Below are 12,321 nucleotides of genomic sequence, written 5' to 3'. Positions count from 1 at the left end.
GCTTCTTCGGAGGGAGTGTAAAAGAAGACTGAATTTGCCAGATAAACAACTAGCTTAGAAGAAATAGAAAAACAGATTTTCAGGGATCATTCTAGGAAATATCCTACCTTAACAATCATTTTACCTTCTGATAAATACAAATTACAAGAACCTACTCCCGGGATGCAGCAATGCATACATGGGACCTTTTGAACTGAACTGAACTGACTCCCTGCTTAAGGAATGGCTTCTCCCAGTCTGTGTTCCTGATGAGTGTCAATCTCACTTTACGACGACATTGTGCTGAACGATGTAGGCTAGGGGCAGCCCAAGGTTATTTTTACAGGCCCTGTATTGAAATTTCTCTGCAGTGTCCATTGGGCCAATTTGTAAAGAAAAGTAGAGATAAACGGATACAGTCTAAGTGCTGGCAGTTCTAAATCCCAGAATCAGGCTCTTAAGTGCCTACAGTTCTTTGCTTCTGCTTCTGCTGCTAAGTCACTTCAGTAGTGTCCAACTCTGTGCGACCCCATAGACGGCAGCCCATCGGGCTCCCCCATCCCTGGGATTGTCCAGGCAAGAACACTGGAGTGGGTTGCCATTTCCTTCTCCAATGCATGAAAGTGAAAAGTGAAAGTGAAGTCACTCAGTCGTGTCTGACTCTTAGTGACCCTGTGGACCGCAGCCTACCAGGCTCCTCCATCCATGCGATTTTCCAGACAAGAGTACTGGAGTGGGGTGCCATTGCCTTCTCCCTACAGTTCTTTAGATTTTATGAACTACTCTACAATTCATTTTAGCCAGCACACTCAAGTTTTTGCTTAGGATAATCTGAATTGGATTTCCTTGTCATTTGCAACTGAAAGAATCCTGACTCAGAATTTGCCCAAGGTCCAATAGCTGCTAAATGGTAAGAGTCATCATTCAAATCTAGGTTTGTCCACCTCTACATAGTAAGCATTTCCTGTTAGGTTACTTTACTGTTTATCCTACAGATGTGTAATTCCTAAAATCTAGTTTCCTTTAAGATTGGGAAAGGAGCTGGGGCTGGGGTGGGGTGTTGGATTTAATTCTCTATTGTTCCCTGGCAGTTGGTGTGAGGTGAAAGCAACAAATACAGTAATACCTAATAAGAATTTATATTCACCCATTTTGTAGAAGATTTACTGAGCAAGAACTCAAGTTGTCAATCATACAAAGTTCTACCCAAGAGCAAATCAAAGTTATGTAAAACACTAGGACAGAATGGTATAAAAATATTCTCTCTTCTCTCTGCTCTACGCAGTTGTAACGACCACATCATAAAACAATGTTTAATACCCACAACACCAAATAAAATATCAAGATTTTCTAGGTTGAACGAGAATACATCTATTTATTTCCACTTAAAAACTACTTTGTTCTTTGTCTCACCAATACATGCAAAGGAAAATAAGTACTAAAATGATGCTGGCAGTTTACAAATTAATGGCCTATTTTTTGGTAATAATTAAATTAAATGTCATTTCCTCATTTTCCTATTTAAAATACTTCATTTCCTTTATTACCTTTATCATGATTTGAAATTATTGTTTATTTACTTCTTACTGTATGACAACTTGTTTATTCATTTATGGATCTTGCCAATTTTTGAAATCATATTTTTCATCAATTTAACAGCCTGGCTTATAGATGACAACACAAAGTATAAATCTGTTAAATTAATTAAAAAATTATACTGCTCCCAAATAAAAGTCATTGTTTTGGTACCTATAAAATATACTAATATCTTAAAACTATTAAGGATAATGGTGTGCTCTCCTAGCAATTAAACTGGGATGGAAATTTGTTGAAAGCCCAGGTGTCAGTGGTTTAAGGAACCAGTGGAATTCTCTTGTGGGGATTTGTTTAGCTGAGTCCTAGTGGTTTTAAGGCCCTAAGGTAGGAGGCTTCCTGCTTCAACCTAAGCAGCGCTTCACACATCAAGATTTCACAAGGACTTGGCATAAGCTTTGGACTGAAGAAAGTGTCTCATTACTTAAAAACAGGTTTAGGGGTAGGGTGGTAGAAACACTGTTCTGGGGAACTTGGAATAAAAGATATCTAAACTTATTTTGCATTGTCAATTATATTTATTCTTCTTTTTCAAAATCAATGTGCCGTAAAAAATTTGGTAGTATAATAAAAAATTACTTCTGCCTCAATTTTAAAGACCGAAGCATTTATACTCTTTTAGAATTTTAGAGATAAATGAAACATTAAGGCTTCTAGAATCAGAGAATCTTTGCCATTTAGCTATGCAAAAAATTAACAGTTTAAACCTTATATTGGAAAACTTTATGATCTTTGGATTCAAAGATTTCTCCCCCCACGGTGTTAATTTTATATTTGCATTTGATATCTTTCTCTGTATGGAGAACAGATAAAAACTTGTTTAGTGTTCCCTCCCTTTCTGGGTTGTATTTTATCTTGAGTAGATTTAAAACCAGATTAGCTGTAATAGGATTCCGGGATGTGGGCAGATGTCTACTGGTCATGGATGATCTCTCTTGCAATCAGCTCCTTCATTATTTCATTGGTACCACCATAGATTGCCTGGACACGGGCATCCACAAAAGCTCTGGATAAATAAGAAGATGATTAAAGGAATAAACAAAGGATATTAGAAATTATAAATTTTGTCTCACCAGGTAACTATTAATTACTTTACAGTGTTCATTTAATGAAATTCAAACAATAAAAGTTCTTCATAAATTACTTTTTTTCAGTATGGCATTCATCCAAGATTGGTATGATTATAAAATTCTATTCAGATATTGATCATTTGCATAGATTTATTTTAGTTTGCTTGAAGAGAGTACAAATTCAAAATAACATTTCTAAGTATGTTTCTTTTAATTTTGTAAAATTCAGCACATATAATCCTAAAAAGTGCTATTTTAAATTTAGAAATGAATGCAATGTCTTAATAGTTTGTTACCTTTAATGTTTCCCCCCAAAAGTTGAAATGTACTGGTTTTATTTAAAAAAAAGAGAAAAGTACATATTTTCTAACATCCTTTAGATTCCCACCAATACTGCTGCCATCAGCAGTATAAATTGATGCTTCAGAAAATTATTACTTCACAAAGTTAACAAGTAACTTACTTTTGGAAATGATTAATAATCACCCCAGTAATGTAGGAGTTTAAAATACCAGGTGACTGAGCACACTGCTATAAAAAAAGAGTTTACTTTTGGTAGTGATGACAGCAAACATAACACTATATAGTTGTTTCTATCTTATCTCATTTTACCCTCTCAGCTCTGGAATTAGGGAGGGTAAATATTATTAATTTTGCAGGTAAAGGAACTGAGGTGCTGAAAAGTTAATACATATACTAATTAATGGTTGCTATTTAATGGTCACATAATAGATCATTGGCAACTTGGAATGAAAAGGTAGGTAGCAATATCTTTTTAATTATATCAATATTTATTTTCATTGGTCCAGAAATGTAAGATTATTTATTGAGCTTTGCAGTTTTCTGGTAGGCAAATTCAAAGGCATTTATTTCTAAGCCTTAAACTGTTTTTTTTTTTTTTTTAAATTTAATTTGAGACAAATTAAATGTGCTGGCTCTCTAGGAACATGATCAATTCTGAACTTTTCCTTGTCCACATTCATCATGGTACCTTGCAATGGTACCTCACTTGAGCACTCAGTATTTATTGATTTGATTTACTGTATTAGAAAGGAATTTTCGAGTCTCAATACCTACTTTCTGATGAAACTTGAAATCTAGAGACATTTGTGTTTTCAAAATATATTTTTTTCTTTTGGAAAAATTCCATTGTTGCCCACAAAATCCAGAACTTTCATTTAGAGAACCTATCTGGCATTTCAGCCTACTTCAGCAATTTCAATGCTTTTGGATCTTTTTGGACCGAGTTGGGCACATTTTTTTCACATTAAAGAAGTTCCAATGGAGTAGGTAATTGACAGAGACGAGTAGGCCTTTTATAAGTTATTAATTAAATTCAGTCATCAACTAAAATACAGAAGGCAGCAGAAGGAATGTTTAACCACACAGGGATGAAGCTCTTTATCTCACCCTGTTCTTCCCAGCAAACTGGTCTTGAAACATAAGCATCTGTTCTCATAGCCCCAAGCCAAATGAGTAAGACTAAAGGAAAACTCACACTTAAAACCACTTATTTTTATACAAACAGGAAAAACATAAATAAAACAAAAAAGCATCTCCTTGATCTGTGAAACCAAGGCTCAGCAACATGCACGGGCATAAGTTCAGTTCAGTGGCTCAGTCATGTCTGACTCTTCGCAACCCCATAGACCACAGCATGCCAGGCCTCCCTGTCCATCACTAACTCCCAGAGTTTACAAACACACAAATAATACAGTTTAACCTTAAGGTATAAAAAACACCACTAGAATGATTTTTTTTCTATCATATCAAAATCTGTATACTTCATCCACATACTGCCTAAAGTATCTAATTAGCTTTTTTTTATATTATCCACTACTCTCTCATCATCTTATGAAAAGTTCTTTCCCTTTGTCTTTGGAGAGAAAAAAAACAGTCTGGTTTAAAAGTTCATATAGTCTTCAAACTAAGAACGTGGCCAAGAAGGGGATTGTTACTCCTGAAAGGAAGTATGTCTCTCAAATTGAAACCAGAAATTTCAAATACCATTTTTGCTTGCTCCTGATCTGATGGAATTGCCTCTGAGAAAGCAAACCAAGACGTATGCTATACTCTAATCCTGGACCATGCAGATGGCTGACTCTTCTTCACCTAAATGCCTTTCTTAGGAACAGAACTAAACTAGACAATCACTGAACCATGACATTGTCTACATTCCCAGAAGCAGTTATAACTGCACAGTTAGCGGAAAAATACAAACACCCATTATTATTTTACTTTCTTAAGCACTGTGGATATTATAAATAAGATGAGTTAATATTGTGACTAAAACATAAAAACACACAGGAGAAATCCCAGCAATGCTTTAATTTGTGCTAGCATAACTCGGTTTACTTCCAACTTCATGACTATTCAAAGATTAAAAAAAATATAAATCTGCTTTTGTTTAAGGCCTGTTTGAAGCAGTTCTGAAAGGATATACCAAAACCCAAGTCCAAGGATTGATAAAGAAAAGGAAATAAGTTAGTTACTTCATGCCTACATTCTAAAGGAAGGAACATACTCTACTTGTTGAGTTTTTATAGAAAGTTATATATACTCTGTGATTAAAGCTTTCTGAGCTACCCAGTGGCTACAGAAAATTGGTAAATTGCATCTATGCTGGAGCTTCTGTTCTTAATATAACTTGAATACAATGTTTATTTTCCTTATTAAGGACTATAAGCAAATAAAATGTCTTCAGTTATGCTTGCTAAAATGATAAATTTGAAACTAAGTTTGGATACTAGTTTAATACTGTTTCCCTTTTAGATATTTTGTATTTAGATTAATGTTATAAGAAGTTTTTAGAAGCTCACAGCATTCTCATTCTCAGATTCAAAACTAAATTGGACTTCTCTCTATATAGCAAAAACTTCCTTGGGAAAATTATATAAGCTGAAAATATTGCCAAATAAGAGGAAAAATATATTTTCTACAATGAGAAGGAGAAATGCCATGGAGGGATTATTAAGGCAAAGACTACAGGAAGAGGGTAAGAAGAACCTATGGAGATGGAGGAAGAAACACAGAAGAGGATGCTGCCTATTGACAAACTGGAACTGCTTCAAAATGGTAACAAGAATATTCACGTGTAATACAATACAAAGGCTGTAGTTATTTTAATTTGAAGGAAATACAAATTCTACTTAGGAAAAAAATAACACTTTTGATTTGTTTTTAGAGCTAAATAAACAATAAAAAAAAATTAAGATTTTTTATTGACTTCACATGTAGGTTAATTTTTCTGTAATGTGTATTTTTTTTACTTTTTAAAAAATGGTATTTTCAAAGACATACAAATGACCAAAAGGTATATGAAAAAATGCTGTACCACTAATCACCAGGGAAAATGTAAATCAACCACAATGAAATATCATCTCACATCTGTCTATGAGCTAAAAGGCCAAAAGACAAATGTTGTTGAGGTGATGAAGAAATTGCAATACTGGCATACTGCTGTCAGAGAGCGGAGAAGGCAATGGCACCCCACTCCAGCACTCTTGCCTAGAAAATCCCATGGACAGAGGAGCCTGGTGGTGTGCAGTCCATGGGGTCGCTAAGAGTTGGACTCGACTGAGCGACTTCACTTTCACTTTTCACTTTCATGCATTGGAGAAGGAAATGGCAACCCACCCCAGTGTTCTTGCCTGGAGAATCCCAGGGACGGCGGAGCCTGGTGGGCTGCCGTCTATGCGGTCGCACAGAGTCGGACACGACTGAAGCGACTTAGCAGCAGCAGCAGCAGCTGTTAGAATGCAAAGTGGTGACAGCAGCTGCTATAAAACATACAGAAGTTCTTCAAAAATTTAAATAAAACTACCTTATGACCCAGAAATCCCACTTCTAGATATTTATACAAAAGAATTGAAATCAAGACCTCCAAGTGATGCTGGCACTCACTTGTTCAATGCAGTATTACTCAAAATAGCCAAGATGTGGAATCAACCTGTACGTCCATGGACAGATGAATGTATAAAGAAACTGTGGTATAACATACAATGGAATACTATTCAATCGTCAGCAGAAGGAAATTCTGCAATATGTCACCACCTGGATGAACCTTGAGGACATTCTGCTAAGTGAAATAAGCCAGTCACAGAAAGACAAATACAACATGATCCCACCTATATGAGGTATCTAAGGTAGTCAGATTCATAGACTCAAAAAGGAATGGTGGCTGCCAGGCGCTACGGAGAGGGAGAAATGCGAGGTTTACTAACCAATGGGCATAAAGTTTCAGTCAAGCAAGATGAATAACTTCCAGAGATCTGCTGCATAGCATGTGCCTAGAGTTAACAAGACTGTACGGTACATGTAAAATTCTGTGAGGAGGGTGGATCCTCATGTTAGGTGCCCTTAACAACAGTAAAATAAAATAAAACAAAATAAGTAATAGTCCGTGCAAATTAAGGGCTTCCCCGGTAACTCAGACAGTGAAGAATAAGCCTGAAATGCAGGAGATCTGAGTTCAATCCCTTGGGTCAGAAAGATCCCCTGGAGAAGGGAATGGCTACCCACTCCAGTATTCTTGCCTAGAGAATCCCATCGACAGAAGAGCCTGGCAGGCTATACAGTCCATGGGGTCGCAAAGAGTCGAACACAACTTAAACAACCAAGCACATAACTTAAGAGGATAAGTCATCTTCAGTCTTTGTTCACGTGAGTATGAGTTGCTTCAAACTGGAGGAAATGATCTGGAAATGCATTAAAATGTAAAATATGCATACTTTTGAACTAGCAGTACTACTTTTGGGACTTTGTCCTGTTATAATAAAAAACACATGTATCTAAGATAAACGTATGAAAGTGTTTATTGAAGCATTGTTTGTCACAGTAAAAAACTAGAAAAAAAACTGAATAAACATAAACAATTATAGTAAAATACTATTAGACTATAAAAATGATACTAATCTTTCTGAATAATGATTCAAATAAAGCTTTAGTATATTATATATTTATTTAAATTTAATATCTTGTATGCTAAAGTATATGTTCACTTTTTAAAATAATGATTAAATCCTAGTGGTAAGCTGATAACATGAAGTTGTTTCTATCTACCTGAACACACTCCATAGGCAGTTGAAAAATGCAAAGATTTTGCACCTCCTTTCCCTCTATACTCAGTGTAAAAAAGACAGGTAAAGTTTTCCTTTTTCTTCACACCACCCAGAAAAGCATAACACAACAGGCCTACTTACTTTGCAATGGGATACTCCCACATGTATCCCCAACCTCCATGCAGCTGCAAACAGTCATAAGCTACTCTGTTTTGCAAATCAGATGTCCTAGATGTCCAAAATAAAAAGCAGAAAAGGAATATTTAAAATGAATTTTCATGAGATGCTTTACAACCAGAAAACAAATGGCTGTTTAAATGCATACATTTATCAAACAATTAAAAATAGGCATATCAGTCAACCAGAGAAGATTGATATAAATTATATGTAAAATAAATCTCAAGAGTATTTTCACATAATGAATACTTTCTTCATCAACTATATTTCTGGCTGGGTTTCCGTTAAGTCTAGAAACAAAATGTAGAAAATTTAGACTATTTGTTAGGTGTTGGCTACTTTAAGCCTAAAAAGAATATAGTAAAAACTTGACTCTGGTCTAATTTATTCAGATTCTCTGTGTGATATGTTAGCAGAAAAATTATATAGTCACCTATTTTCTTTTGCCTTGTGTAATATGTGTTTGTTTTCTCCAAATATATCACTTCCTATGCAAAGGTTGCAATTCTGAATTTTTAACTGTAAAAACATGGTTTAGGGTTTTCAGAAATAAACTGAAAGTAAAAGTGAAAACCTAAGAGGATAGACCTCTATTAAAGCACATACTATCATCAAGGACACTTATTAAAGATTATTGGGGAATTATTATTTCTGAAGTATATGTATATTAATATGAGGTGCTTGAAAAAGATATTCTTTTCTGATCTAATCACAATTTTCACTACTGTTAAAATCCGTAAAATAACTGGTTAGTTCAAAATCTTTTCAACTTAACTTTCAACAGTGGGAAATATAAAACAAAGGTAAGCATAAACCCATTTTCCTATAAAAAATAATTTTTAACTCAAGCCATAGGACAGGTCAAGATGTTCCTGAGAAATACAGTAACGATATAATGATTAACAGACAAGATTCAGGGGGAAGTGATATTTGGAATTCTACACATTTTTGTCTTTGACAAGTATTTTAGTGAAATATTTGCTGGGTTATAAGTAGTTGCTTCCTCTTCTCCAATATGAAATACCAGTATGTCTATAAACCTGGTGTTTTCAAAGAACAATAAGGCCACCAGCTATCCAAATGTATTTTTCCAAAAATATCTAAAAATTTTACACTATTTCCCCTAGTTAAAAAACTTGCTATAAATGTAAATGTAAAGTATCTCCCTGCCAAAATGCTAATTCCTAGTAATTCCACATGACTTTTCAACCTGGCAACTTTATTATTTTGGAGTCATTACATAAACCACTATTCTGCATATTTCCTCATTCTACTTCTCACTGAGGTGAACACAAGTTAATGAATAACAACAGGAATTTTTTCCAGGTTATTTTTGGGCTAATGAGATGTGAGAATGTTTTGTTTTTAAAAGAGGAAACAAAACCCACTTTCAGAATCTGATTTAAACTATGTTCTTGCATCTTAAAATACACAAAAGGCCTGGGGGGGGTTCTTTTTTCAATTAACTCATCTTTGATAACATTGCTAATCATGTTTAATGAAAACGAAAAATTTTTTTGTTTTGGTTTGTGGTTTTGGCCATACCATGAGGTATGCAGGATCTTACTTCCCCAACCAGGGATCAAACCTGAGACCCCTGCAGTGGAAACCCAGAGTCTTAGCCACTGGATGGCCAGGGAAGTCCCTGAAAGTTGTCTTACAGAACATTTTTTTTCTTTTGCTTCATAGAGCATGTACAACTTTTGATTGGCCAGTCAAAACTTCAGAAATTTTTTCTGAGGTCTAGAAAACCTCTTAAACAGAAAAATCTTGGGCAAGCTACTCATTTCACAGATATCAAAAGGTTGGCCCAGAAATAATTAAATTTAATTGCAGTTACGTAATGACAGAATTGCAGCTATTACTGTTCTTTTGTTATCTTACTCTACCGCCACTCTTCAGCTAATCTGAGATTGAACTACTACTTGAAATAACAAATTAGTCATCATATTTAATATTTACTTTTCGAGGGTAAGCTAAAAGTTAAAAAGTAACTTGGGTAAAGTTTTAGCACATTATAAATAGGTTTAATGGGAACGTTCAGCATTTTTTTAAAAACTGGTCCTTACTGCTAGTTTTCATTTACTCAGCATTCTTCCTTTAAGACCTTCAAGGCTGAGTTTCACTTTGGAAGAATTCCATGACAGCCTGTGCAAACACCACATTTTCATTACCGTAGCATGCATACCAGTATTTCGCCATGGCGGCAGTGGCACAGTCCAGACGTTTCGCTCTGTGCAGCTGGAGACAGCTGTCCACAAAAGCTCTGGCTACACATATGGATGTTTTTAATTCTGCCAGCTTATGCTGCACCGTCTTGAGTTTAAAGGAAATGAAAGGAAAAGATGAGTGAAGGAGAAGAGCATATTTTGAGTCACAGCATATCAAAAATTATACGATAAAAGATCTTTAGAGCAAAACAGACGTGGAATTACTGGGGTTTTTTTCCCTTCAAAAAAGATGCACGTTAACTACACAGCTAATGTTATATTTCATTGCTAAGAAAACTTGTACCAAAAGACAAGATGCAAAGGTCGATAAATACAAAATAACATCTCATATTTTACGTTAAAAAATTTAGACTATTTAGGGAACTTTTGGAAGAACAGCATGACTAAGGGTGAGTACCATTGTGTGGTACAGTCCTTTAGGTACAGCTGTTGAAAATATCTGTTCTCCTCCAGAATCTAAATCCATGAAGAACTACTAATTAAATTAAGTATGCACATTTCCTGCTTCTCTGTATTGGAATAAAGAAACAAGCTAGAAGGACAATATCAAAAATATTATTAGACATTAAGGGCTTCTCTGGTGGCTAAGTGGTAAAGAATCCACCTGCCAACGCAGGAGACATGGGTTCGGTCCCTGACCCAGAGAGATCCCACATGCCTTGGGACAACTAAGCCGATGTGTCCCAGCCCCTGCTTACCACAACTAGAGAAAAGCCCATGCAGAAACACAGACACAGCACAGCCAAAAAATTTTAAAAAATAAATAAATAAAGTTTAAAAACTGTATATTTAAAAAATACATTTATACTTGTTGTTCAGTCACTCAGTTGTATCCGACTCTTTGAGACCCCATGGACTGCAGCACGCCAGGCTTCCCTGTCCTTTACTACTCCTGGAGTTTGCTCAAACTCATGTCCATCGAGTTGGTGATGGTTTCCGTACATAATTAATGGAAAAACCATAGCTTTGACTACATGGACTTTCGTTGGCCTCTAATTCAAAACGTGATAGGTTACACCAAAACTTTCTTCCTTTCTCAGACTTTCCCTTACTTTTTCAATCTCCCTTTCTATTCATTTATATTTAACAAAGCCAAATGTCTACCTTTTAGTCAGCACAAAGTTTCCCACTCCCACTCCACACATCCGAATTTACTCACAGAAAAATCTAAAAGGGGAATAGGAAACAAAATAATGGAGCAATAGCCTCCTACACATTGAAAACAGATGAGTATATTCCATGAAAACCCCTGAAATGGAATTTTTAGCTTAGTCTTGGTGTAGATCAATGACACTACCTATGACACTTCATTTGGAAAATAAGGAAGAAGCTGACAAGTCTCAATATAATTTTGCACACCCCCTCCACAGCATGTGATGGCACATATAAGAATTTTTAAAAACTGGTTGTTTATTTATGTATTTATTTTTGGCTGTGCTGGGTCTTTGTTGCTGCTTGGGCTTTTCTCTAGTTGTAGCACACAAGCTTCTTGTTGCAGCGGCTTCATTGTTGCAGAGCACGGGCTATTGGCAAGGAGGCTTCTTAGTTGTGGCACATGGACTCAATAGTCGCAGCTTGCAGGTTCTAGAGCACTAGCTCGGTGGCTGTAGTGCAAGGGCTTAGATGCTTCGAGGCATGTGGGATCTTCCTGGATCAGGGATTGAACCCGTGTCTTCTGCACTGGCAGGCAGATTCTTTACCACTGAGCCACCAGGGAAGCCCAGATTTAGGAATTTATGCACTATTTACAACAGAATCAAGATCACTAAGCCCAATTATCTCGTATGAGAGCTGCTTCGATGGAAATGCTAAGAGCTTCTAGAAGCTAAAGTTAAATTTCAGAGCAGGATGGGCTCATTTAGAAAATCCTTGCTTCAGTGCATTCAGGTCCACAGGTTTGAAGGAATTAATGCCTGCGACAGCACATTTACTCTTCGGCGATAAAGAGTAAATATTTACATATTCTTGACACTGAGCTGAGTGTTACCAAACAGACTTGGTCTTTGCTCTTCACTGCAGACAGTGCATCATGCTTTCAGAAATTATGGTAGCTAATAATTGTACCGCGTGTTATTAGCAAGGTGCCTTTGGTGAATGATCAGCATGCTCACAGCAGTACTTTTTAATACTCATTACTAGTCACTCATAGATACTACTGCAGCTAGCATTTTCCCCTAAAGTTGCAAAGTGGATCAGATAGCATCTCTTTCT

At 35.8% G+C, this 12,321-nt stretch overlaps 1 protein-coding gene across 3 annotated transcripts in view; it reads right to left on the bottom strand.

Annotated features, from left to right (window-relative positions):
• Positions 1-1,334: 1,334 nt before the first annotated feature.
• The window catches only part of ACADL (acyl-CoA dehydrogenase long chain), a 38,083-nt gene continuing 27,096 nt past the window's right edge, over positions 1,335-12,321 (bottom strand). For all 3 annotated transcript variants that reach the window (XM_061148843.1, XM_061148844.1, XM_061148845.1), the window contains 3 exons: positions 10,068-10,195; positions 7,844-7,930; positions 1,335-2,578 (listed from right to left, as the gene is read on the bottom strand). In XM_061148843.1, the coding sequence (XP_061004826.1) occupies positions 2,485-2,578; positions 7,844-7,930; positions 10,068-10,195 (309 nt within the window). In that variant the 3' untranslated portion in view covers positions 1,335-2,484. The remainder of the gene's footprint in view (positions 2,579-7,843; positions 7,931-10,067; positions 10,196-12,321) is intronic.

This window comes from Dama dama, chromosome 8 (assembly GCF_033118175.1).
Source record: "Dama dama isolate Ldn47 chromosome 8, ASM3311817v1, whole genome shotgun sequence".
Classification (NCBI taxonomy): domain Eukaryota; kingdom Metazoa; phylum Chordata; class Mammalia; order Artiodactyla; family Cervidae; genus Dama; species Dama dama.
Note: the sequence above shows the minus strand (reverse complement) of the source record. Positions and strands in the feature narration are given on the sequence as shown.